The following is a 27,735-nucleotide window of genomic DNA, read 5'->3' on the forward strand; positions in this document are numbered from 1 at the left end:
CTGTATTCCTGATGAAGGGCTTTTGCCCGAAACGTCGATTTTACTGCTCCACGGATGCTGCCTGAACTGCTGTGCTCTTCCAGCACCACTAATCCTGAATCTGGTTTCCAGCATCTGCAGTCATTGTTTTTACCCTCAACTATCCGTGATTCCAACCCAAACTGGCAATGTGTCAGCTGAAGAAATTCCATCACTTGTGACCCCTGACACATAAAATCTTACCAATGAAAGTGCCTGGGGCTGTGGAGTTTGAAGATTTGTTGATGGATTTTAAAAAACGGAATGCCAAAGAAAATATCATTAATGTCAGGAAAAGATAAAAGCTTTTCCACAATCTGTGCGTCAGGAACTAAACCAAAAGTACAGCAGACACGTGATCTCAAGTCAATCACAGCTGATGAAAGCTATTCTCTATACAGAGAGAATTTACCAGAGAATCCCCACCTGGGCATTTATTCTACGTGTGTATGAAAATATTTTGTCTCTCAATCATCAGGACAAGTGCAAGAACATCAAATTTGAATGTTCCTCCAGTGACTGTGGGTGAAAATCCTGGATCTCCCTCCTAACAGAGTGGGGGGGGGGGTACTCACACTAAACAGATTGCAGAGGTTCAAGAAGGCAACTCACCCCCACCTCATCCTCAAGGGGCAACTAGGGATGGCCAATAAATGCTGGGCCCAGCCAGCGACACCTATATCCCATGAATGAATTAAAGGAAAGCAATTGATAGAGCAGTAAAATGCTGCAGATGTTGGAAATTTAAATTGAGATTTTGCAAAACAACTGGATAGAGTTCTAGGGAGAGAGGAACAGAATGATCATTTCAGGACAATAATTGTTAATCAGAATTAAAGAGAAATTGAAATTAAAGAGTTTTTAGGCTGGTGAAATGGGGAAGGGGCAGGAAGATCAAAGCAGAAAGACTGTCATAGGGTGGAGGGCAGGAGCAATAATGATCATTCGTCATAGGAGCAATACAAGGCCATTCAGCCAGTCAAGTCTGTCTGCCATTCAATGAAATCACTACTTTTGTTATGTTTTTGAACTTTTGTGTTGTTTGGATTTTCTGTGCTGGGTGTTGCTGAGTGTTCTGGAGCCACAGGAGGTCTATTCACATTTGTATCTGAACTCAACTCCCAAAGATTGTGTAATAGTCCTCCTGGTCATTCATTCCCATCGCCTCGAAACTGAAAAGGCCGCATGTTTAAAAACTCATACTTTTGCCACGTAACCCTTATTTCTTTCTTTTTTCTCATCCCTCTTTCCAAACTTATTCCCACTCTGGTAACTCGGCCACTTCACCTAGAGAAGTAGTATGAACAGGGTATATTTTACAAACAAATCACAAGATCGTAATTGCTGTTTTCATATTGCTAGGCACAGGGGCTGTCCCCTCTGCTTCCAGCTGATGAAGGCGCAAACCTGGTGTACTCTAATCTGTATTGGACCAAAGCAGACACTGGAGGGAGCCATTTCACAACATTCTGAATTTGAAAGTGCTTTAGAGTAGCACCATCCACTGGAAAAACATACATTTCCAGGAATGGGCAAAAAATGCTGCCCAGCCCCCCCCCCCCCCCCCCCCCGTGCCCAAATCATGTGAATGAATAAAGAAAATTAAAATCTACTGCACATTATTATGTTCTCAACAGTCAAATCTGGACAGGACTCCTAAAGGAAGACATTGTTGGCCTTCGAGGGATTCACCAGAATGATACCAAAACTAAAAAGGCTTAAATAGTGAGGGCTGGTTCCAAAGGCCAGGCTTTTAGACTCTCCAGGATAAAAAGTTGAGGGGTGATTGGGTGGAGATGTTTAAGATGGTTGAAGGATTGCATAGAGTACACAGAGAGAGACTATTTCCTCTGGTGCTGGCAGGGGGAGGGCAGATTGAGGGACTGCCTGAAAATGTTAGAGCCAGCCTGTTCTGGGTGATGTCAAGAAGTACCTCCTCACAGATGGGAGCTGAGGTCTTAATCTGGACATTTTCATCAAAAAAGTTGTTTTTCATTGCAGATTATTTGGACATGTTTAACAAAGATTTATCAATCGTTTTTTACAAGTGTATAATGGCAGGTGAACTGAGTGAGGATGTAAATCAGTCATCATCTCATTGATATCTCGGTAATACAGGCTCAAGGGGCTGGGTGGTCTCTTCCTGCTCCTCCTCAGCTTGACGCAGTGAAACACCGTTAACTCAGAATCAGCAACTGCAATCAAACACTGAACAGACCCTTCAGTCACCATGGCTGCACCAATCATGGCCTGCACGTTGTCTGTATCCCTCTATTCCCTGGCTCTTCATGTATCTGTCTAAATGCCCTCAGGACTAATGCTCAGACAGTGCAGCATTCCATAAGAAATAGGAGTGGAAGTAAGGCTGTTTGGCCCATCGAGTCCACTCTGCTTTCCACTCATGGCTGATGGGCATTTCAACGCCACTTACCCGCACTCTCCCCATATCCCTTAATTCGTTGAGAGATCAAGAATTTATCAATCTCTGCCTTGAAGGCATTTAACATCCCGCCTCCATTGTGCTCCGTGGCAATGAATACCCTTTACACTGATCCTCCAACAGTGTAACTGTCCCTTAGTATGGACCCGAAAGTGCCACACTTCTTCACTGAAATTCCAGTACTGGAGCACCCCTTCAATACTGACTCTGACAGTGCAGTGCTTCCTCAGTACTGACCTTCCATTGGCGCGGTACTCCGTACTGACACTCCAACCGTACAGCTCTGGAAGAGAAGTGAGTAGAGTTGGAGGTGTATTGCTGTGTGCTGTGGAAGGATTGTGTCTATGGTTAAATGCATGTGGTTGTCTATGGATGTGTTTACATGTGTATGTGGGAGGTGAATGTGTTTATGTAGATGTATGTTATGTAGGGGGTGAGTGTGTTACAGGTTGGTGGAGGGGGTGAGTGTGTGTAGGTGTGTATTATATGGGGGTGAGTGTGTAGGTGTGTCGGTGTATGTTATGTGGGGGGGTGAATGTTTGTGTTGTGTGTGTGTGTGTTATGAATAACTTGTGATTTTGTGCAAGGATCCTATGTTTTTCAGGATGTGAGCAGAATTCCTCGCTCCCCTTGAATAGTGCCTTGGGATATTTTCCATCCACCTCTGTTACCTTACAGTACATCAGCTAAACATTATCTGGACAATGTTTTATTTTATTAGTTTTTGAATATATTTGTCTGTTCTGTAGATGTAAGGCAGGTCTATGTAATAATTGTTCTAATTTATTTTAATGTAGCTCTAACACAAAGTTTGCAACAACTTCAAAACATTCCAACCCCAGGCCAGCCACAGGCAACAGGCGCCCAGGGGTAATGCCGTTACCTGTTCCTCGCAGCAACATCAGCCAACGGCCCTTCCTCAAACCATCATACTCATTTAGCTGACCCTTGCTGTGACCTCTGGGATGCGTGCAGTCTTTGAGACATTTCTGCGATCTCAGCTGATGGATGTTTCTTGGGTGTCGTTTGAAAAGGAAATTAAATCCAAAGCATTTTGTCGAATTTTGAATTCTAAGACAGCTGACCGAGGCGGGGAAAAGATGTTTCCGATTTAAGGTGCTCTTCACTGCTGATTTCACCCTGTATCATTGTACTGAATGAAGTCTTGCTGCATTCTGTATGGAAGCTGGGAGGAATCTTGTTGAGTGATCTCCCAGTTGCAGTGCTGCTGCAGTGATCAGTGCCCCAATCTACGTTACATTGGCACTGAGGCCACAATACAGGTTGCAACATTTTATTTAGAAAAGGAATTAATTTTTAAGATATGTTGGGTCCACAGAATATTTGCCTTTGTGGGACCAGGCTGGAATTCTTGTACAGTAAAATACTGTCTTTGCACTCACTAGATATCTGATCTTCATAAAGCTACTTTATTGAATAGATCTGTTCTCCTGACAGTTTGTAATTACACTTTGGATAAATTCAGCAATCTGCTTAGATCAATTTGTTGCTAAAACCTGTTTTTTTAAACATTGCACGTAACTGCATTTCATCTTAAATATACATAAACTATTCTCAAACTATATTTCAGTCTTGAAGCTTGATTTACATATTTTACAGAAATTGTATTTCTGCTGCAAACTTCAATGAGATTTTGTGTTTTAGTTTGGTTTTGAATATAATAATTTTCCCTAATCTTCAGTCCTCAACTGGAAGCATATTCTGGAACTTCATTCTCATTTAATATCTCAAACCCTATTACTTCATGTTCGCAGGACCTTGTGTCCATGGCTGAAGTGTGTGACTGCTGTAACTTGCAGGCTAATGAGTTAATTTGCCTCCCCTCATATATTGTCACGCACTACTCTCCTCTGGTCTTCCCACATCCACCTCACCCAGAAAACTGCACGATGAGAAATCCATTCTTTGATCTGTCATTCTATATGGTGCTAGTGTATATCTATTTCATTAATGTAATGTATTAGTTTGCAAGAAGGCATTTTGTGTTTTAAATTATGCAATAAATATAAGGTTTCATTTTTTTCCAGTCCTGCGGACTGTGTTTAAACAATAAAGAACCTCTGGGCACTTGTGGCAAGTTGCAAAAGTTGATGAAGTTTGTCTTAGAGTTTTACTGTACTTGTATTTACTATTTTGTACATCATTGTACACACCTTGTGATAGCTATTTTGTGTCCATAGAGAGTAATACCCAATGATGCACATGCCTCACTTGTTCTGTACATACTTTTCAGTTGATTCTCTGCTTTTAAAAAGTAAAGGGTTGATGTGGATTATAGAGTGAATTTTGATTGACAGGAACAGTGTTATTTCAATCTCTTGCTGTTGCAGTTTATTCATAAGCTGGGTGAAACATTGTTTTAATTTTTTTGTAGACAAATTGAGTTTAATTTACAATGATATTTAAAGGTCACAATATATCTTTCTGACTGGGTTTCTGTATTTCAAGGAATTTAAAACTGTCTTTTCAATTTTGTTCTTCTGAAACAACAGCTTACATGATGCGTTTGAATGTAAGCGTATAATTATGGTAAATCAGAGGATTGGGAAAGTTTTAAACACCAACTGAAGATGCTAATAAAATAAAATTAACACAAAGGGGCAAACTAGTAACGATCAAAAACCGAGCTGCTTTAAATAAATAAAACAGGAAGAGAGAGGCAACAATGAATGCAGGCAGCTTAGAGAATGAGGCTGGGGAAATAATAATGGGGAGCCAAGAAATGGCAGAAAAACTGAACAAATACTTTAGATCTGTCTTCACAGTGCAGGATATTAATAGTGTTCCAGCAATAATTAAAGGGCTAAAAATTGTAGGGGGTTGTGAAGGGGCAATATACAATATAACAATCACTAGAGAAAAATTACAAGGGAAACTTAATGGGGTGAAAGGTTGATGAGTACCCAGGATGCACCTTACAATTTTACAGGAAGTAGCTGCAGAAATAGTGGATGCACATTACCTTCCAATGTAACATCCATATTCAAAAAGTGAAACAAAAATCAGGTAGCTTATAGGCCAGTCACTGTCTCCTATTAGGAAAGTGTTAGAGTCTATTATAAAGAATGCAGTAATGGAGTGTTTAAACACATACAAATCAAGTTGAGTCAGCATGGTTTCACGAAGGAAAGGTCATGTCTGACAAATTTATTACAGATTTTTGAGGTAATAAGCAGGGTAGATAAAAGAGAACCAGTTAGTGTAGTTTGGGTTTCCAAAAAGGTATTCGATAGGGAACCATACAAGGCTACTTAACATAAGAGCCTGTGGTGTTAGCGTTGGTCTATTAGCATAGGTATAAAGTGGGGAATTTTTAAAGCTGGCACCCTTTAACTAGTGGAGTACCACAGCGTTCAATTATTTATCTGAATGAGGAAAGTGAATGCACTATAGCTAAGTTTGCAAATGACAGGAATAAGCAGGAAGGCAAGTAGTGAGGATAACACAAGGAGGGTACAGAGGGATACAGATAGATTAAAAATGGGATAGATAGAATATGATGTGAGAAAATGTAAGGTTATGCATTTTGTTGGGAAAATACAGCTGAATATTAAAATAGGAAAAGACTAGCGGAAGCTACAGCATGGAAGAGATTTGGGGTTTTCGTGCATGAATCACATGATTACATTCACATTTCCCATTGGAAACTGGATGTTATGTTGACCTTTATTTCAAAGGTAAAAAAGTGTAAATTATTTTGCTAGATAAATATCGAAATCTTGTTAAACCTTTACAGCCACTCATTAGACTGCAGCTGGAATACTGTGAAGAGTTTTGGGTCCTTTATCTAAGGAAAGATATACTGCCATTGGAGGTAGTCCAGAGAAGATCTACTTGATGCTGGGGTAGAAGGATTCGAGGAGTGGTTGAGTAGGTTGGGCTTGTAGTTAAGAGTGTAGAAAATTGAGAGGAGACCTTATTAAAACACCAGATTCTTAGGAGACTTGACAGACTAGTTGTTGAGTGGTTGTTTTCCCTATGGGAGAGTCTGTGAACAGATGGCATGATTTAGGGGTAAGGATTTGTCCACTTAAGACAGATGAGGACTTTTTCTCAGAGGATGATGCATCATTGGAATTCTTTTCCACATAGGACTGTATCATTAAATATATTAAGGCTGAGAGAGACCGCTTTATAATCATTAAGGAAATCTAGGTTTATGGTTAGATGGCAAGAAAGTGGAGTTGAGGATTATCAAATCAATCGTCCAGTTAGGTTTTGTGGGTGGAGCTAAGAAATAAGAAGGGGATGTGACATTATTGGGGTTGTACTATAAGCCCCTAAATAGTCAACGGGAATTAGAGGAACAAATATGCAGGAAGTTTGGGGAATCTTGCACTCGCAGTAGGCTTGTCATAGGGGATTTTAATTTTCCTAAGAGTGGCACTGCCAGAGTGTTAAGTGCATTCAGGAAAGTTTGACCTACTCTTGGAAAATAGGGCAGGACAAGTGATGGAGGTGATAGTGGGGGAGCACTTTGGGATCAGCGACCATAGTTCTATTAATTTTAAAATAGTTATGGAGAGGGACAAAACTGGTCCACAGGTTCAAGTTCTAAATTGGGGCAAGGTGAATTTTGATGGAATTAGACAGGAGCTTGCAGGGGTTGTTTAGAGTAGTTTGTTTGCAGGCAAAGGGACCTTTGGCGATTGGGAGACCTTTAAAAATGATGTGACTAGAATTCAAGGTCTATATGTTCCTTTGGGGGTGAAGGGCAAAGTTAGCAGTAATAGGGAATCCTGGATGACGAGATATTGAGGCTTTGACCAGAAAAAAGGAAGTGTGGCTCCTAGGATCAAGGAAATCCCTGGCGATGATAAGGAATACGGGAGTTTACTGAAGAAGGAAATTGGGAGGGTGAAAAGGGGGCATGAGATACCTTAAGGTGAATCCAAATAGGTTCTTTAAGTATATTAAAGGAAAAAAGAATAACTGGAGAGGGAATAGGGCCCCTTAGCAACCAAAGTGGACACGTATGTGTAGACCCACAGGAGATGGGCAAGGTTCTCAATGAATATTTCTCCTTTGTGCTTACCATGGAGAAAGACATGAAGACTTGGGGAAGTTAGTGGTGATATCTTGGGGACAGTCCATATTGCAGTAATAGCTAACATTATCCAAATATTTTAAATGTAGAACACAATTGGGTTGTTGAAGACTGATTTATTTGTCCCACCCAGTGTAAATATCCTAAGATTATAACAGCACAGAGGGAGCTGATTACACCCATCCTCGTGTTGACTCTTATGAAGGGCTATCTGATAAGTTTCACCCCCTTTTTTTCCCAAATGCTGCGCAAACCATTTCCTATCAAGTAAGTTCCATTTGAAAATGTTATTTTTAACCTACTTTCCATTGGTTTTTCGGGCAGGGTATTTCAGATTTGAGTTCTGAAGATGGCTCACTGGACTTGAAACATCAGCTGTGTTTCTCTGTCCACACATACTGCCAGACCTGATGAGTTTCTCCAACAACCTCTGTTTTTGTTTCAGATGTTCATTGGCTGTTACTTGTTTTAATGTTAATTGCAGTGTCTGGTTGTTTCGAACAGCTGCAGCTGCTCTTCAGCAGAGCGAGCTATCCCAGGGGGCGTTGCGGTTTCCAAGATGGCGGATGTGAAAGTGCCCTATCTCCGGCAGCGGGAAACGGAGCGCGGGAAATGTCACCATTCACGTAACAAACAAGCTCCAAGCGCGCCCGGAAGTGGCCGCTCGGCGCCGGGGACAGCAGCGTCTTTCCCCTCTCGGGCCATGAAGCCCGGAGCTCAGGGCACGGCACTCGGGCGGCAGCCGACAGCAGCGGGCTCGGTCAACCGAAAACGGCGGCTCGGGCCGGGGGGCGGAGGCGGGGAGACCCCGGGGAGAGAGGCCCCGGGGAGGGGGACCCCGGGGAGAGAGGCCCCGGGGAGAGGGACCCCGGGGAGGGAGACCCCGGGGAGGGAGACCCCGGGGAGAGGGGCCCCGGGGAGGGAGACCCCGGGGAGGGAGACCCCGGGGAGAGAGACCCCGGGGAGGGGGACCCCGGGGAGGGAGACCCCGGGGAGAGGGGCCCCGGGGAGAGGGACCCCGGGGAGGGAGACCCCGGGAAGAGGGACCCCGGGGAGAGGGACCCCGGGGAGAGGGACCCCGGGGAGGGAGACCCCGGGGAGAGGGGCCCCGGGGAGGGAGACCCCGGGGAGAGAGACCCCGGGGAGGGGGACCCCGGGCCGGTCTTCAAACAGGAGGGTGCGCCAGGATGGGGCTGACCGGCGGCAAGTCCCAGCCGCTCAGGGGGACATCCCTCCTGGGCCAACAAGCCCTGCCGAGCCGGGCATGGCCCCCTCAGACTCGGATGGTTTCAGCACCGACGATGAGTTTCCTCTGTCGGTAAGGAATCAGGACAAATTGACTTTTAGTTTGTAGTTATTTATTTCTTCATCCTCTTTGCTCTTTAAGACACTTGTAGTAACCTACAAAGTTATCTGTTCTTTACTTCATTATGTAACCAGTGTCTGATATCTCACCTAAGAAGGGTCCTGAGAAAATTCATTACATAAAGGTGCTATACAAATGCAAGTTTGTTTTTACTTGGACCGACTAATTGCAGGGTAGGATGAGTGGGATGAATATATAACGAGATTGTCCTACAGTTTTACCTTTAGATTATTTGATGACTGCCATGATTCTGTTCAGTAAGTCTCTGACAGTGAACAGGAGGCTGCTGAGGTGACTCCCAGCTCTCCTGGTCCTCAATGTTTGGTGTTTGGGCACAGTGCAATCACAGAGTTAATATGGGGGTGGTGGGGCAGAGAGGGGCTTCACTGCAGTGGGCCAATAACCAATCATCCTTCAGTGGAAAATGTGCTGAATTTATAGATGTTTGAAGTCAACATGTTCAGGCTTATCATGAAACACTCTAATCTAGACTCTGGTTTCCAGCATCTGCAGTCCTTGTTTTTACCTTATCATGAAACATGTCTGGGGCTGGTGGCAATTTATCCTGGATTTTCTAATGTAGAGGTAGAGACACAACCACTTCACTACCTAAGCTCAGCCTTCCTCATTTGTATCCTGGGAGTTGACCACTCAACTAATTATAGAGTCATGGAAACTGACCCTTCGGTCCAACTCGTCCATGCCAACCAGATATCCCAACCTGGTCTAGTCCCATTTTCCAACACTTGACCCATATCCCTCTTAACCCTTCCTATTCATATACCCATCCAAATGCCTTTTAAATGTTATAATTGTAGCAGCCTCCACCACTTCCTCTGGCAGCTCATTCCATACACGTACCACCCTCTGCGTGAAAAAGTTACTGCAGTCTAATTAATAATTCAAACAAGCTGCATAGATAGTGTCCCAAATAATCACCTCTGCCATTAGATTCTATGATTTTACTCTAATTGGGTTAGTTGAAGTAACATCAACCAAGACTTTAAACTTTCTCAAAAAAAACTGAATGCTGGAGAAACTCAGCAGGTCTGGTGATATCTGACTTCCGAAGGAGGATCACTGGACCCATAATGTTAACTGTGCTTTCTCTCCACAGATGCTGTCAGACCTGCTGAGTTTCTCCAGCATTTTCTGCTTTTGTTAAGGCTTTAAACTTTGTCTAATGTTTTGTTTCATTCCCATTACACTATGGGTTTTTGTATTGTGTGATTTGCACAGCCTTCTTTAAATATACAACTGAAGGCCCAGGTTTGACCAGTTTCCATACATAGGAAAACTGAGAGGTTAATTCATTATTGAGGGGGATGTACAGGTATTTCTGCAGTGTGTCATGTCTTTCCCTTTAGAACACTGCTTTTAACTGGGAGGATCATGCTTTCCCACACCTTGCCATGCTCCCTCTCCCTTAGTGACACTGAGCTGTTGCTGTTGAACACCTCCATCTGCCTTGAGCAGGGCATCCAAGCCCTCCATATGTTCCTCTCCACACGCCTGCAACAGTACCCTTCCACTGACATTCTCATTCGTTTGGCTGAACTGGTCCTCACTGTTAACAATTTCTCCTTTGAAACCTCCCTCCAGACCAAAGGGGTAGCCATGGGCACCCACATGGGCCCCAGCTATGCCTGTCTCTTTGTTGGCTACGTAGAACAGTCCATGTTCAGTAGTTACACCTGCACCACTCCCCACCTCTTCCTCCGCTACATTGATGACTGCATCAGCACCACATTGTGCTCCCGCGAGGAGGTTGATCAGTTCATCGACTTCACCAACACATTCCACCCCGACCTTAAATTCATCTGGACCATCTTAGACACATCCCTCCCTCCCCTTCCTCGACCTCTCCATTTCAATCAACTGTGACTGACTCAATACTGCCATCTTCAAACCCACTGACTCCCACGGCTACCTGGATTATACCTCCTCCCACCTTGTCTTCTACAAAAATGCCATCCCGTATTCCCAACTCCTCCGCCTCCACTCTATCTGCTCCCAGGAGGACCAGTTCCACCACAGGACACACCAGATGGCCTCCTTCTTTAAAGACTGTAATTTCCCCTCCCACTTGGTTGATGATTCCCGCCAGCGTTTTTCATCCACTTCCCGTATCTCTGCTCTCAAACCCCACCCCTCCAACCTCAACAAGGGCAGAACCCCCCGGTGCTCACCTTCCACCCCACCAACCTCCACATAAACCGCATCATCCGCCGACCTTTCCGCCACCTACAAACGGACCCCACCACTAGGGATATATTTCCCTCCCCACCCCTATCTGCAAAGCACATCCACCAATGTCATTTATTCCATCTGTTGCTCCCAATGTGGTACCCTCTAAATTGGTGAGACAGGACGCCTGCTCGCAGACTGCTTCAGAGAATATCTCCAGGACGCCCGCACCAACCAATCCCACCACCCAATGGCCGAACACAGTCCCCCTCTCACTGCGCCAAAGATATGCAGGTCCTGGGCCTTGTCCACCGCCACTCCCATACCACCTGATGCCTGGAGGAAGAACACCTCATCTTCCGCCTCGGAACCCTTCAACCCCAGGGCATCAATGTGGACTTCACCAGTTTCCCTATTTCCCCTCCCCCACCTTACCCCAGTTCCAACCCTCCAACTCGGCACTGTCCTCATGACCTGCCCCACTTGTCCATCTCCCTTCCCACCTATCCTCACCACCCTCCCCTCTGACCTATCACTTTTACCTCCATCTCCATCCACCTATTGCACTCTCAGCTACCTCCCCACCCAGCCCCATTTCCCCCCCTCCCATTTATCTTACTACCCCCTTGGCTCACAGTCCCATTCCTGCTGAAGGGCTTTTGCCCAAAACATTGATTCTCCTGCTTTTCCAGCACCATTCTTGCAACTCTTAGGAGCATTGAAATAGTGAGTGACACTGGAATCTGTTCAGTGAGGAGTTTGTACCTTTCAATGTTATGTTTTGTGTTTTAGTTTCATCGACAATCCGAGGGGCTGTCATTGTACGAGAAGAAGCGACTGAAAAATATTCAGGAAAATGCCCGGTTCTTTGCATCTTTGAATATGCAGGAGGTAAATAACACATTGACCGCAGCGGTTCAAGGGAAACAACCCTTCTCTACCACCCTCTGTCTCATTATTGCTGTTTAGCATCAAGCTGTTGAGCTGAGTTGGTTCTGTTCATGGTTTCGGTCCATTGAACATAAAAGTTATTGCTTAACGGGAGGTGATTTAGCCAACACGACTGTCCTGAGTGGCTGATGATTTTCACGGAATTGGAGTGATGCTGCACGCAGTCCTTCTCCTTGAAGCTGAGACTTGATGGAGTGTTCCACACCTTTAAGATTGAATGGAGTAAATAAAGGAAACTATTTTCAGTGGGGGGAGTGTGAGTAAACCAAGACATGAGGATTTAAGGTATTTGACTTAAAAAAAGACAATATGAGGAAACATTTATCTCTAAGCAGTGAACTGTTGTGATTAAGACTGCCTTATCTGAAAAGGTGATGGAAGCAGATTGAATAGGAAATGAATTGGATAGGAATATAAGGTACAGGAACAAACCATTACGCCTCGACATTACTTTCCTGCTCATGCTCCATTTCCCTTTGATTCCAGAATAGGAGGATTAAAGAGAACATACCGAGCAGGGCTGGGTAGAAAGAGTAAGGGAGCGGAATTAATTTAATAGGCTTATGAAAGAGTGAGATGGGCCCAGTGACCCTCTGTGCTGGATTATTGAGTTTTTATTTAGAATCAGTCACATCTGAGGATACTTTCAGGTCAAACATTTTTTGCTGGGTGTTGCAGTAGTCAGGATAAAAGGAGATAATAGAATTATACTTTGTGTGTTTTACCCTGATTGAATCTCAGGCTGGGTATTGGGGATACACCAGGCTAACATGAATGTTGCTGTCCTTTCATGTGCAACTATTTTGAGTGTTCAGCAATACTCTCTCCTGGTCTGTCTTCGACAAATTGAAACTGGTTGAAATATTTGGGAAATCAAAGTAAATGGTCTTTTGCTGATCCACAAAGGAATTTGCTGTTTTATTTTACAGACTGCTGAAAAACTCAGAGAAATCAGTACACAACGTCGAACAAAAAGACCGAATGCATCCAAAAGGTATGATTTGTGCAATGCAATTAGAAGATCGATCAAGTTTAGTTTTGTGTTTTTGAATCACGTTACATCTGATTATCTCTACTGTGAGAGTCTAAAAGGTATCAGCATAAAGGAGGCCATTCAGTCCCTTGTGCCTGCTCTACTGTTACACAAGGTCATGGTTGTGCTGTTGCTGTATTCCTTTACAACATCCGCACCTGTTGAGAGAGTAACATTAATGTGGACATGTTGATAACTGAGCTTCTGAAAGTTCAAAGGAAACAAAATGGTTCATAGTTGCAAGAGTTTCATGATAAAACGTGGGGCTGCATAGATGATAATTGCTTGTTACAGAAGTTGTGATGTAGTGAGGAGGTGCCACAGGAATATGTATTGGAGCTTCTAAATCAAATTGGTAGCTTGAGATTCTGAAATTGATGATCGTGCAGATGATGCCAAGCTTGGAGGGAGGCTAAATATTAGGAGCCAGTCAAGAAAATTTAAAATTAATCTGACACACCTCAGTGGCAGAAATTTCACAGGGAATGTTGATCATTGTTCTCACTTTGTTTAAGTGTATTTGTATTATCTTTATTGTCCCATCGTGTGCAACTTTATTTTAAGTTTGATTCTTTTTCTGTCTTTCAGAAAGAAACTTCAAAGCTCTGGGGAGCAGCCTATAGTTCGCCGATCGATGCGATTACTGAGATTGGACCCAACAGGCACCCCACTCCCAGAAATCCCAATAGAAATACAAAAGCAGTCAGAAGAAAGGGTGGGTCTCTCTGTTTGGGTGTCTGTGGATGCAGGGTTTGTAACAAGTTCAACATTTCTTTTGCACTGGTCAGGTTTTGGCAGGGCAGAGATGAGGTTAGTGCCAGGATGATCTACCATCACAACGTAGATACACAGTCGAGGTCTCGTGGCTCTGTATCATTTGTGTACCTTAACCAGAGCCAAAGGACAAAATTCTACAGTGTGGTATTTCCAATTTTATCACACACATGGTATTTGGGGAAACATCAGGGAGGGGGTTTAGGCACGTGTGTGTTTGAGGGAGATAGGCACAAAGCACCTGGGTATGAGGGAGGCAGAGAGGAAGTGCATGCACATGGGGGAGAGAGCATAGTGCGATTGACTGATGGACAAAAAGGAGTTCATATGAGGAGGAGGCAGAGAGTTCCTGAGTGTCTGATAGGGAGTGGGAGTGTGTGAGAAGGCAGAAAGGGAGCCCATGTGCACTGACGTCACTGAATGTACACTTCCATGTTGTGCAAAGAGAGAGAGTGCCCGAGTGTGACGCAGGGAGTGTATGTGCATGTATGTAGGAAGCAGTCATTGTGTGGGAGGAAGTATGTGCGTTTTTGAGTCGGATGCACACATGGTAAAGAAGGGGGAGAGAGAGAGAGAGAGACATACAGAGAACCTGTGTATGAGAGAATAATATAGATTCATTTAAGGTGAGGCCAAACAAGTACATGAGGGAGAAAGGAATATAAGATAAAGCTGATGGAGCAGAATTACTGGCACAGATTGATTGGGCTGAATGGCTGTTTCTGTGCCATATATTCTGTATTGGTTATATTATTTTCTTGCTCCTCTTCCTCAGATTTCTGGGCCAGTGAAAATGGTTCAAGATGATGAAGACGACAGCAAAGAAACTGAACATCTGATGAAGATGTGGCTGGAGATGAGCCAGGTATTCCATTTTATAACTGAACTGAGAGATTGAACCAAATGCCTAATTTTTATTAATGCAACATTGAGCTGTTACATGTCATCCATTGTTTAGGTGGTTCAAGGTTCTGTGTAAGACTGTGATCCTTCTGGGAGAATTCTGAAAGTTTCAGCGACTTTTTATATGATGATGTAGAAAGTGATGATGCTTGTCCTTTTAAGAGTCAGCTGCTTTATGTTAAATTTTGTTGGTTAAATATCTGAACAAGAGTTCTTTCCAAAGATTCCTAAAAAGATCAAAGTAAATTGGCCTTTGAATAGGTGTTTTTAATCATATAGAATATGTAGAGATAAATGTTTAAATTGTGATGGTTACAATAAATCATTTTAAGAGTTTATGAAGGCCAATATTTTTCAGTATCTCAAACTTTGGTTAATTTTGCCTCTTGTTTCCTCCCATTCTAGCCTTCATTCCCATCAGTGCAAAATGATATTAACGTTAAGAGCTTGGTTTCAGTGTTTTGGTTAAAATAGAGAATGCAAATAATGTAGAGGAGTCTGATGTAGTCCCGAGCTGAATATTTCCATCATGTTTTCCTCAGGGTGAGGTGCACAACAAAAACAAGCAGCCAGTAGAACTGAAAACGTAAGTTTCTTTTCAGCGTGATCCTCCATCTCATTGCCTCTGCCAATCAGAATCTAGTTGTCACCCAATTAATGCTCTCCTCTCATCATATAAATATTCATTTTGCTCATTATTGGTATTCTTGCAACTTATCCTGATGGAAAGTTTTGTTAAAAGTGTGTATTTGTTTTCAGCAATATTCAAGTTCTGTACTACCAAGCAACTGTCTTCAGTCGAGAGTTGATTTCAATTATAAAATAAAAGCTATGTCTGTTTGTTGTTTGCTTATTTTTATAAATCACCGGCATCATCGTTGTTGCTCTGAGCAGGTACAAGTCCACTTTGCACAGGATGACCATGCAAGAAGGTTTCGTTGCTAAAGTGACGCCAAGCCGGGTCGGCTCACTGGCCTTTCATCCGTCTCCGCACAACTTCCTAGTTGCTGCTGGGAGCACTTACGGATACGTCGGACTGTGGGATCTGGTCAGTGAATCAATTTTGTTATTCTGGTTGTACAAAAAGACTTACATTTTCCTTAGACCTTTCACACCTTCAGGACATCACCAAATTCTTTACAACCAATGAGGTGTTTCTGAAGCACAGTCACTTGTAGGAAACACAGCAACAGCTCCCTTAAATGGTAAGTATTACTTTTTGAGTGATATTGCTGAGGGATTAAAGTTAAGCAGGACACTGGGAGAGTTCTCCTGCTCTTTGAATAATATCAGGGTCTCTTTTCAGTCCACCTGAGAGAACATCAGTCTGTAAGAGATGTGTCTTTTATGGAATTTCCTGGTGTTAACTGATTTTGAAACTTAAGGGATGACTATTATATACGAAGAGGAAGTCTCTCTTTTTGACGAAAGATTATTCTAATCCACATTTGCTTACTACTGTCTAACTACTTTGAATTATATAGAGCTGCCCCCTTTGCCACAACTAGCCTGTTCCCTGAGAGAACTTTGAATTGAATTTGTTTCTGTGACCTTCTGCAATTTGGATTCCTGAGCAGCACCAGAATGTGTGTTAAATGGACGATGGGCAGTTTCTAAAGAGTAGCAGATGTGAGTGATTCACATTTACTCAGTACTGAAAAGACTATTTGTTTATTTATATTTGCAGCCTGATGCTGTGTCAACTGTAGCTCATAGGGAGCACTGTCAGCTCCCGGATTCAAGTACCACTGCAAAGACTTGGTATAGAATTGAGGCAGACAACTCATTGCAGGAGTGAGGGAGTGCTGTCTCGCCCCAAGTACTGTCCTTTGTGCTGAACATAAAACATTGCAGATAACTTCCTCGTGTACCAGCTGCTAGTTATTCCTCCAGAAATATCCCAAAAACAGATTATCTGATCATTGTCACACTGCTGTCTGTGGGAGCTTACTGTGCATGAACTGTCTGCCTGTTTCCTGCTTTACAATAGTGACTGTGCTTCAGAACGGGCTACCTTGGCTGGGAAGGAATGCAGGTGGCCTGAAGTCAGGAAAGGTGCCACAGAAATGTAAGTTATTTGTGTCTTAATGATCCAACTCTGATTGCAATCTTTTGCTCTTCTCTCTCTTTTATTGTAGAGTTCCCAGGAGGGTACAGTCCATCAGTTCAAGCCTCATTGTAACACTATTAACTGTTTGCACTTTTCCCCTTCAAACTCTGCTGAGCTCCTGTCACTAAGCAATGAAGGGAGTATTCGCTGTGGAAATGTAGCTGCTGCTGTCTTTGATGAGGTAAAATGCACTAAAGCTGTCTTTTTTGTGGGTTTTACGTTACCAGAAAGTATGGAATGCATTGATGGTTTTCTGTTACAAGAAAACATGTGCCTTCTCTAAATGAAGATGGTTGAAATCCTATTTTACCTAAACACCTTCTGCACCGAACCAAGAAGATAGCAAAAGAGAAATTAATTATCTAGGAACCCAAATGTTACTTTTGTTTGGAATGTTGTATCTTCTTGCATATGGTGTTAAGTCTTGTGAGAGTTCAGAGAGGTGAGGGGCGAGGGGGAGCAGAGAGAGTGTGAGCAGTCTCCTGCAATCCTCCTCCTTCCTCAATCATTCACAGGTCGTTCTACTATAACGTGCATTTTGTTAACACCAATTAACTGTCACATGATTGACGAATTGTGCACATGGTTTCAAAAGCACAAAGTTATAAAGCGATTCTGGTCTCATTCGTGTAAATGGTGCTGCTGTTACATGATTTTCTTATAACACGGGGTTGCATGAGAATGGAACTACCACGTTATAGTAGAACCAATTGTATTTCAGAAAAGGCAACTCATTCAGTGTAGGTGAAAGATGTGAAATGTCAGGAAAATGTCCTTTTTTGGAGTTTATTGTGCTTAAAAATATTTACTTATCCTGCAAGGAATAACAGTACAGCACAAGATATCATTAATAGGAGCATAACATACAAAAGCAAGGTTATGTTGCACTTGGGTAAAACACTTGGTTCAGCTTTAGCTACAGAATTGTGTCAAGTTCCAGTTATCCTTTAGGAAGCATCTGAAAGCTTGAGAGAAAGAGAGAGCGAGCAGTAGAGATTCAGTAGTATGGTCCCAGGGATGAAGAGTTTTGATTACTTTTTTTAAAAAAAAGTTGGCGAAGTTGAAACTTTAAGAGAAAAGTAACTGAGAAGGTTTGATTGAAATACTCAACATCACAAAGTCTCCACTTGGTAAGCAGAGAGAAATCGTTCCTATCGTTGGAAAAGCCAGAGAACATGGATTTAAGGTAATTGTTAAAAGAACCAATTGAGACATGAGGATAAACGGTTGTCTGCAGCAAGTGGTTAGGATCTGGAATGCACTGGTTTGAGGCTCTGCACACTTTCAGAAGAGAATTGGAATGTTATCTGAAGAGGAAACATTCTCTGGTTTACAGGAGATGACTGCTTCAGGGAATCAGCATATACACAATGGGCCGAATGGCCATCTCCTGTGTTGTAATAATTCCAATTGAGTGATTGAAATTAATAGAAGAATCTGCATCTCTCCTGAGCCATTCCTGACTCTAGTCCCCTCCTCCTCCTTACTGTAGTGAACTGCAGCAGTCTGCACAGAAACTGCCTGAAGTTATTTGGTTCTAACCTGTGATTTCTGAGTTGGTTTTACCTGATTGCTGATTAATGAGACCTTTCCAAATAAAATGGTATCTGAGGAAACTGGTTTCTAATTGGGGGCTCTGAATCTCTGGGTTTGGAGCCAGTTAATTCAACACTGAACCTGTTCCTAGGTGTATACGTCTAACACGTGGGCCACGTCTTCCTTTGACTTCTTGGCTGAAGATGGTTCCACGTTGATTGTCAGTCACTGGGATGGGAACGTGGTTGTTGTTGACAGACGGACCCCAGGGTAAGTACGTCAGGAAAGGGGTGCTCACTTTGTAAACCCCCACATAACAACAGTTCTGTTAGTCAACAATTCAGAGCTATTTACCTTCTTTGCTTTTCAAGATGAAAACTCTTCCAACTTTTATTTTGCTTACATTGGGGGTGTGCTGGAAATGATGATACTTTTGAGTTCCTGTTGTTTGTTGCTTTTGTGGGTTTGGTAGTTCTCTCTCTCTCTTCTTTTCTCTAGCCGCCTTTTCTCGCTCGCTCTCTCTCTCTCGCGCTCTCTCACATTTGAAAACACCTACCAACAGATAACACTGTCATCAGACTTACAAACGGACTCCTTTCTCTGCACCATCTCTGTAGCTGTAACACTATATTCTGTATTCTATTATATTGTAAGGTATGACTTGTCTGGATAGCACGCAAAACAATATTTTCACTGTATCTCAGTACATGTGACAATAGTAAATCAAATCAAAACTATTTGAATATTTTCATTTGGTTTAAAAAGCTTGTATTTAACACCAGGTGTTTTGGATTTGTTTTTGTGGTGAATGTGTACATGTACACATTACGGAATTAGCAGCAGTTTTTCTTATTTTCTTTCCTGTGCAATTTTCCACAGTACTTCAGGGGAACTGGATGCCGATCTGGGCGTAAACCATTTTCGGACTGTCGGTGTTCACCCGATGCATCGTCAGTATTTTGTTACCGCTGGGACGCGGTAAGCTCACTCTCAACAACCTGTTGCTGGCGCTCCTGTTTCCTCTGCACACCTTCATTACTTACCCTTTACCATCTAGCACACATTGTGTGGCTGCCCCCAGAATGTTCTTTGTATAACTTGGCATTCTATTTAACAACATAATGTTTTTATACCAGAGTGGAAAGAGGAACTGTCTTTTGCCCAGATAACAGGGGAGGTTAAGTTTGGCAGTCAGTTTATAAATTGAATCTAATGTATTTCTTTGTCAGGCAAGATTATTGAGGGGTGGGGGAGGAGGCAAATGGATGAACGTTAAGAATCAAGTCAATCTAACTAAATGAGTTGCAGAAGTTCAGGGGTGAAATTAAGAACGACATTGACAGACAAACATAGAAAAAAGTTTGGAATTCTTATAGACTCCGATTCCTTGTGAGTGTATATTCATGACTTAACTGAGTAGTGGGACAGGTTTGGGTGGTTATCTAACCATCTCCTGGCCCAATGAATGGCCACCTCCTGATTCTGTCATCACAGGATTTCTGCTCCCGTGTCATTTATGAATGAATTTTTGATTTCAGAGAAAGATCTGACCTCATTCCTTCTGTTTCCAACAGGTGTGTAGATATCTATGATGTTCGGAATCTAAAAACATCACACAAAAAGGCTGTAGCTTCCCTGGGGGGACACACAAAGAATGTAAGCTCTGCCTACTTCTCATCACTTACTGGTAATAAAGTGGTGACAACCTGCATGGATGACAGGATCAGGTAATGCCAACAAACCCCAGAATGAGTGTGACTGAATAGTTGGTACAACATTAAATTGTACAATTCAAAGAACTGAAAGCTAGAAGTAGGATTTTTAATTTGTTGGGGTTTTTCTAATGATCATCCATCCCAGATTAATCTGTCCACATTCTTTCACTCTAGTCTGCCTTGACAGTATCACCTCCCACAGGTTCATACAGTCATAGAGAACAGCCCCGTCGCTCCAACTCATCTAATCCAACCAGATATTCTAAATTAATCTAGTCCCATTTGCCAGCGTTTGGCCTATATCTCTCTAAAAGCTTCCTATTCATGTACCCTCCAGATGCCTTTTCAATGCTGTAATTGTACCAGCCTCCACCACTTCCTGTATCAGCTCATTCCATTCACACACCACCCTCTTTGTGAAAAGTTGGCTATTTGCCCGATCCATGCCCCTCATGATTTTATCACCCATCACAGATCAGAATTGGACGCAGTATTGCAAAAGTGGTCGAACCAGTGTCTTGTATAGCCGCAATGTGACCTCGCAATTCCTGTACTCAATGCAGTTACCAGTAAAGGCAAGCATACCAAACACCACCTTTACTATCCTGCATACCTGCAATTCCACTGTCAAGGAACCATGAACCTGATTTCCAAGATCATTTTCATTACCTGCCATTGTCCTAAGCTGACTCAAGTTGGGAATCCCCGTTTTAGATACATACTGTTGCTGGTTTGAGAAACTAGGGGCTGGATGTTGCATTATTGACATTCTGTGTCACGCTTTGTGTTACTTCAGACAAACTGTGTGCTAGAACATGGAAACCTGAATAACCAATGAACTCTTTTCTATGAGGAGAGGTACTGACTGTAGATGGGTTCTTCTGTTGTCATTCTTTACAGTAAGGGTCATGAAGGTAGAATTACACAGCACGGATCTGGAGCATTCAGATCACTGGTCTAGTCCAATGTTCACGTTCTGTGTGTCTCCTTAACCATCTTCCTGTATCAATTGTGAGATTTCTTTATTCTTTTGGAAGTGGGCATTAATTTTCCTTGATCTGGCCAAACTAAAGGCAGTAAAGAGTCAGCCGCTTTGCTGCAATAACCTGTTGCTTTGGGTCGTGCCTTCCCTAAAGGCCCTCAGTAAGCCAGGTGGGGTTTTACAACAATCAATAGTTTCATGCTCACTGTCACTGATTACAGATTTATTAATTGAATTTAAATGTCACAAGTTGCTGTGGTGGGGTTTGAACCCGTGTCCTCGGAGCATTAGCTTGGTTCTCTGGGTTACTAATCCAGAGCCATTACCATCTCACCATTTCTCTCTGCAGTGGACACGCTGTGCCGTTCTCATTAACAATGGATTTACCAGGAGCCCCTGTTTTAAGGAATGCCTTTTCTGTTTGCTGGAACTAAAATACTTTCCAGTGAAGTGCCTATTTAAAGCAGTGGGCTTCGTGTTGGTTCAGATCTTTTTAATTGTCTTTAAATAATTTATTGCAGAATATTTGACACAAGTGCCATAATTCCCAAGATTCCAGTCGTGGCGTCAATAACGTAAGTGAAATATTTCCAAGTAACCAATTAACTAGGTGTTTTGCTGTTAGATTGTGAAGTTGAAGTGAGCCCTTTCTGAAGTTCGCCAAGTTCCTGAGATGTTTGGTCTCCTGTGGTTTACTTTTGTACACCCACTGCTGCCCGACTCAATACTGGGGTCCAGCCGTACAGCTGGGTGAGCCAGGACAGCGAGCGTTACCAGACTGTCAAATTCTCCTGTCCCTTCTGTTTTTGCTCAGCTCCCTGTTGTTTGCAGTCTCTGATAGACATTATGGGTCAGGACTCAGCGATACCATCCGTGGTTCCGTTTGTACTCTGTGACTAGGGAAGGCTAGTTGTCCAAAGTTCAGTTCCAGAGAATGGGAGCTGAATATTCCTCCTGGACACTCCGGTAAAGGTTTGAAAGGGCTGATGTCAGTGGACAATTGGCCAATCGCAGTAGATGAATAGATGACCCCTAATGTAGTGGTGAACACCTGAAATAGAGCTGCCACATTGTTACCACTCACTCTGATAGAACACTGAAATCAAACACCTCCCCCACCCCCCCCCATTCCTGTATTGTCACAAGTTGTTAGTTTTTAAAGGAAGCATATAAAACCTCCAAAACTGTTGGATTTTCAGACCCGGGGTCCTGGAGCAAGGAATTTTGTATGTAACACATATTGCATTCTAGCTGCAGGTGACAATTAACCAAGTTAAAGAAATTTCTTCAAATTGGACTAATGTAATGTAAGGATTCCATGCAGAGACTGCACAAAACACTGTATGGGGCAAACAGGCAGACAACTAGAGATCCACATCCATGAACACCAACTAGCCACCAAAGGCTCTGACCAGCTGTCCCTGGTAGCCATACACACAGATGACAAGTATCACAGATTCGACTGAGCCAACACAACGATCATAGGAGAAGCCAAACAGAAGGACAGCAAGAGAGTTTCTCGAAGCATGGCACTGAGCCACGGACTCCATTGATAAACACATAGACCTAGACCCAATATACCGGCCACTGCAACAATCAACCAGCAGCAGAAACGAAGCCAAATAAATTCCAGAAACTCCAAAGAACTGAATATGTCACCTAGACAGGGGACAAAACTTCTGCAAATTAACCTCCCAGCTCAGCAAACACCCGCAACCACAACAACCGACACCCAAGTTACAAATCTTTACACTGCCCTTAAATCCTCAAATTAAAACTCCAAAACCCTTTAAACTCTCCCTTACACACAGAGACAAACATAAAGCGAAAACAAAATCTCACATGGGTGGAGGGGGAACTGGAGAATCACAGTCCTGTAATTTGTTTTTTGAACAGAAGGATTCACCTTGACCTTCCTTTTCCAGATGCTCCCACTGGTTAGCAAGAAGCACAGGGTGACTGGTTCACTTCGGAAAGGTCTCTGACTTATTTAAAGTCTCCACTTGCAGCATCTGCTGAAGGAAAGTTAAGCTGGTTTGTGTCACGCTTAAAGTGGCTTTATGCAGGGAACAGGGAGAGAATTGTTTGGATGCTGCAGACCTGCTGTTTTTTTTTCTCTCTGGTCTGACTAGCTTCTCAGGCCAAGCTGTTCAGATACCTAACAACCAATCACACAGTTGTTAGCAGGTGGAGGATCTTTGTCATTGGTAACTGGCCTCTTGTCCACACATGACTATATTCACTGGTAAACTACTCCTCGTCTGCACCTTGCCAGAACCTAGATCTACACAAACCAGGGTCATGATAGCTGTCCAATTCCTTATTTTCAAAATACTCACTTATCCTTACAAATCCCTGGTTTTCAACATAAATCTTATTTGCATTCATGGTTTTCAAAAGCACAAAAAAAAAGACATGATCTTTACAACGTGTAGATTTCTTCTGGGAACATTCATGTAGTACCTGTGGGAAAGGAGCAAGGAAGCAGGAACTTGTTGCTTTGTGCGCAACTTTGAAGATGATGACACACGGTGGCTTGATGTGTGAGGGGGTCACTGCGTTGCCTTATTCCTTGTCAATTTCATTCCATTATGTTCGGGTTATACCCGCTAATAGCATGGATACATTTAAGGGGAAGCTGGATAAACATGAGAGAAAGGAAGAGAAGAATATGCCATTTTGGTGAAGCAATTATGATGAGGGTGGGTGAGGCGATGAGTGTGGGACTGTGACAGTGAGGGGGACAGTGGGTGGATGGCTGGTTGAGGCGGTGACGGTGAGGGAGGCTGGGTGAGGCGTTGAGGGAGGCTGGGTGAGGCATTGAGGGAGGGTGGGTGAGGCGGTGAGGGTGGCTAGGTGAGGCGGTGAGGGTGAGGTGATGAGGGTGGTTGGGTGAGGCGGTGAGGGAGACTGGGTGAAGCGGTGAGGGTGAGGTGATGATGGCGAGACGGTGACAGTGAGGGGGACGGTGTGTGGGAGAGGCGGTGAGGGTACGTGGGTGGGTGACGCAGTGAGGGTGGGTGAGGCGGTGTGAGGTGCAGACTAACAAGGACAGTTTGGCTGACTGGCCCTTTCTGTGCTACAAATTCTTTTTAATTGGACTGTTAACCTTGTTCTCTTTTCTCGGTTTTTAAACAGACATAACAATTACACCGGGCGCTGGCTGACTAAATTCCGGGCAGTCTGGGATCCGAAAAGGGACGATTGCTTTGTTGTGGGTAGTATGACCAGGCCAAGGCAGATCGAAGTGTTCCACTTCACAGGCTCGAAAGTGCGAGAATTCAGGGACATGGAATGGCTGGGGTCTGTCTGCTCCATAAATGTCATGCACCCGACAAGGAACGTACTGGTTGGTGGGAACTCCAGTGGACGCCTTCATGTTTTCACAGATGGTGCACTGAGTGGGTAAGAGGAGCATCCCTGCAGAGTTGGAGTCACTATAACATGGAAGCCAAGAGTCTTATTGGGTTATGCGCCGAATCTTGAGGGGAAAGTCCTTTAGAAATTGAGTATATTGTCTGCCCTGTTCAGTTATAAATTTTTAATTGTTATATAAACAGCTTAAGTACAAACTAGAAATTACAACAGATCTGCTGGGTTACATGGTAGAGACAGATGCAGTTAGGAGACCAACTGTAGTTCTTTTTGGTCTTAAAAATCCCGATTGAATAGATCAGAACAACCTTATTATTTCCTGCTGAAGAGAAGAATCATCTCATGGTAAATGAGGAAAGTGGCTGTAATAAAATTAGAACAGTATTGGACAGTATTAAAACATCATCCTGCAAATAGGAGTCAGACAGATGAGGTGTAGTTTCCATTCCTGCTAATGTCATGTCATGTCATCCTCTGGAACCTGATCAATTTGACAAATCTGACTCTAGGAGATCTGTTCGGATTGTTCAGGAATGTTTACTGAATGCTGTTAAGCTTTGAGTTTCTAAACCTATCAGAGAAAGAGCGTGACCCCTTCGGATCGGAACCATGAGCTAAAATGTCAGGATTGGTGTTCACTTGTGAGAAGGCAGCCTTGATAGGTCCGTCACTGTGCCCCAAGACAGTGCTTACTTGTTCAGGAATTGTTCTCTTTCTCTCCCATTGCCTCCAAAAACAAAACCACTGAAAATGAGATTATATCTCCTTTATCCCCCAGCATTGCTGATATTATCCAACATAGCTCCATTGTAAGGTCAAATAGAGATCTGCTCAGAAATAACAGGAACTGAGTTATTTTCTGCTGATTGTCTTGATTCTGTATTTTCAGGCAAGATTTTGTAGTAATTCATTTCATTCTGAGATTTTAATATCACCCACTGTATTTGAGTTTCCCCTCGTGTTCCTGCCATTGAAGTGATGCCATTACACTCTCACTCTCTCTCTCTCTCTCTCTCTTTCCTTCCTCTGGCCCAATGCTGCTGGTCACTGCTTTATTCCTTAATGACATCCCAGAGCTCTGCTCCGATTTGTGGGAGAAAATGAGAGAGACAAGTGCACTGCTCATCAGATGGAGTATGGTTATTTGAGGTCTGGAAAGTGGGTTGTGGGGCATATTCTTACTGCAGAGCCCACTCATGAGAAAGCTGTGCTTATATTTTCTTTGTGGAGAGCGCTAAAAAGATTAATTTTATTTAAACTTTGTAAAGACAATGTAACTTCTCCATCCCTCCAGAACGTTGGAGTGGTTTCATTTACAGGGCACAAACTTCGAGCATTCTTAATGCAGAACTGTTGTGTATTTTTTTAGAAATCTATTAAACTATTAATCTTCAAATAAACTTACCTTTTAATATAGTTTACGTGCATTATTTGAATGCCTCACCTGAAAGGTAATCTTAACTAATGTTTAGTGGTTATGTTACTAAATTAATATTCAAGAGTGAAATCTGATTATGGCAGTTTGAGGATCTGAATTCAGTAATTTTCTTTTCTCTGCTTAGAAAATAAGCAGAGGAAATCTGTAAATGGGAATGGACATTGTTAGGTTATCAATAAAACCTCAATTCCTTAATGCTTTTCAAGTTCCTGTCCTTCTTCCTTGCCCTTAGCCAATGCGTGACTCCAGTCCCACGTTGTTGGCATTCATTGCCCAGAGCACACAAACACCTATTTACCCATCTAGCCTAATGACTTGGGAGTGAATGTACCGTAGCCAAATTTGTGGATGATTCAACAGTAGGTGGAAAGGTGAGTTGTGACGATGGCGCAGGCTGCAGAAGGATATAGGCAGGTTGAGTGTGTAAAAACTTGGCAAATGGAATATAATGTGAGATTATGCACTTTAGCAGGAAGAATAGAAAAGCTGAGTATTATTTAAGATGGGAAAGACAGTAGGAAGCTGTAGTGATTTGGGAATGCAAGGCCCTTGCAAATGAATTGCAAACATTTAGTAAACAAGATCAGAAGGGGAGCGGGAATGCAGTACACTAGTAGGGAGGTTTTGCTAAAACTGCACAAGGCACAACTGGAAAACTGAGCAGTTTTGGGTCCCTTATATCGCCTTATCCAGGAAAGACTTGCATCAGAGGCACTGTAGAGAAGGTTCATTGGGCTCATACTGGGTATGGAGCACTTTCTTAGGAGAAGCTGAAGAGGTTGGGCCTGTGCTCATTGGTATTGAGGAGAATAAGAGGAGCCCTCATTGAAACATACAGATTCTGAGGGAGCTGCTGCAAGATTGTTTCAGAACCAGAGGGCTTCATCTCAGAGTAAGGGCTCACCCATTTTTTTGATTAGATTCCCTACAGTATGGAAACAGGCCCTTTGGCCCAACAAGATCACACTGACCCTCCGAAGAGTAACCCACCCAGACCCAGTCCCCTACTCTATGCTTACCCCTAACTAATACATCTAACACTATGGGCAATATAGCATGGCCAATTTTAGCACATCTTTGGATTGTGGGAGGATACTGGAACACCTTGAGGAAACCCACACAGACACGGGGAGAATGTGCAAACTCCACACAGACAGTCGCCCGAGGCTAGAATTGAACCTGGTGCTGTGAAGCAGCAGTGCTAACCACTGAGTCATCGTGCCATCTTTAAGACAAAGATGAGGAATTTCTTTAAGTTTACTAGAGACAGCTGGCAAAGACTGGAAAATGGAGTTGAGGATTATCAGATCTGCCATGATGTTATTGAATGATGGAGCAGACTCAATGGGCAGAATGGCCTGCTTCTATATTTCATGGTCAAATTGGTTTACTCTTGGCTGCTCGTTGCATGACTCTGCATCTTGGGGGCCACCAGACTCTGGGCAATAAATGTTAGTGATGCTCACATCCTGAGAATGACCAAAATAAGTGAATGCTAAGGACAGTGGTATCATGATTCTGTTGGGGCTTAGCAATCTCAAATCCTGGAATAATGCCCTGCATGATGGAGCCCAAATCCCATCGCATCAGCTGGGAAAAATAACATTATTAATGACGTGTTTTGGGTGTAACCCTTTTTCAAGAAAGTATCCCGATATTGGCTAAAAGTGAAAGGATTGAGTCACCTGTCTTCCCATAAGCAGTAACAAAGGTGCATTGCTATTTGTCAGAACATTATGTCAGAACTGTTCCATATACAGTTATACATGTTAATGTGTGAATGTCTGCATTCAGTGGTTAATTTCACTTTTTTTTTATGGGACTCTGGCATACAGAACA

At 43.1% G+C, this 27,735-nt stretch overlaps 2 protein-coding genes across 5 annotated transcripts in view; both read left to right on the forward strand.

Moving 5' to 3' along the window:
• The window catches only part of blm (BLM RecQ like helicase), a 57,624-nt gene extending 53,056 nt beyond the window's left edge, over positions 1 to 4,568 (forward strand). For all 4 annotated transcript variants that reach the window (XM_043677103.1, XM_043677102.1, XM_043677105.1 and 1 more), the window contains one exon: positions 3,256 to 4,568. In XM_043677103.1, coding sequence (XP_043533038.1) covers positions 3,256 to 3,403 — 148 coding nt within the window. In that variant the 3' untranslated portion in view covers positions 3,404 to 4,568. The remainder of the gene's footprint in view (positions 1 to 3,255) is intronic.
• Positions 4,569 to 8,085: 3,517 nt separating this feature from the next.
• On the forward strand, positions 8,086 to 25,874 carry LOC122540833 (WD repeat-containing protein 76-like). The gene is made up of 13 exons (XM_043677050.1): positions 8,086 to 8,844; positions 11,872 to 11,970; positions 12,960 to 13,024; positions 13,652 to 13,778; positions 14,613 to 14,702; positions 15,283 to 15,326; positions 15,635 to 15,788; positions 16,879 to 17,031; positions 18,538 to 18,656; positions 19,266 to 19,364; positions 19,961 to 20,113; positions 21,605 to 21,658; positions 24,222 to 25,874. Exons 1-13 carry the CDS (start codon positions 8,086 to 8,088, stop codon positions 24,490 to 24,492), a joined length of 2,187 nt encoding a protein of 728 aa, XP_043532985.1. The 3' UTR covers positions 24,493 to 25,874.
• Positions 25,875 to 27,735: the final 1,861 nt, after the last annotated feature.

This window comes from Chiloscyllium plagiosum, chromosome 36 (genome assembly GCF_004010195.1).
Source record: "Chiloscyllium plagiosum isolate BGI_BamShark_2017 chromosome 36, ASM401019v2, whole genome shotgun sequence".
Classification (NCBI taxonomy): Eukaryota; Metazoa; Chordata; class Chondrichthyes; order Orectolobiformes; family Hemiscylliidae; genus Chiloscyllium; species Chiloscyllium plagiosum.

Excerpts from the sequence above, each read along its gene's own strand:
- LOC122540833 (XM_043677050.1), top strand. The coding sequence starts at position 8,086 with ATGGCGGATGTGAAAGTGCCCTATCTCCGGCAGCGGGAAACGGAGCGC. Across the intron at positions 13,779-14,612 it reads AAAAGCAGTCAGAAGAAAGG|ATTTCTGGGCCAGTGAAAAT; the intron begins GTGGGTCTCTCT and ends CCTCTTCCTCAG. Across the intron at positions 20,114-21,604 it reads TGCATGGATGACAGGATCAG|AATATTTGACACAAGTGCCA; the intron begins GTAATGCCAACA and ends AATTTATTGCAG.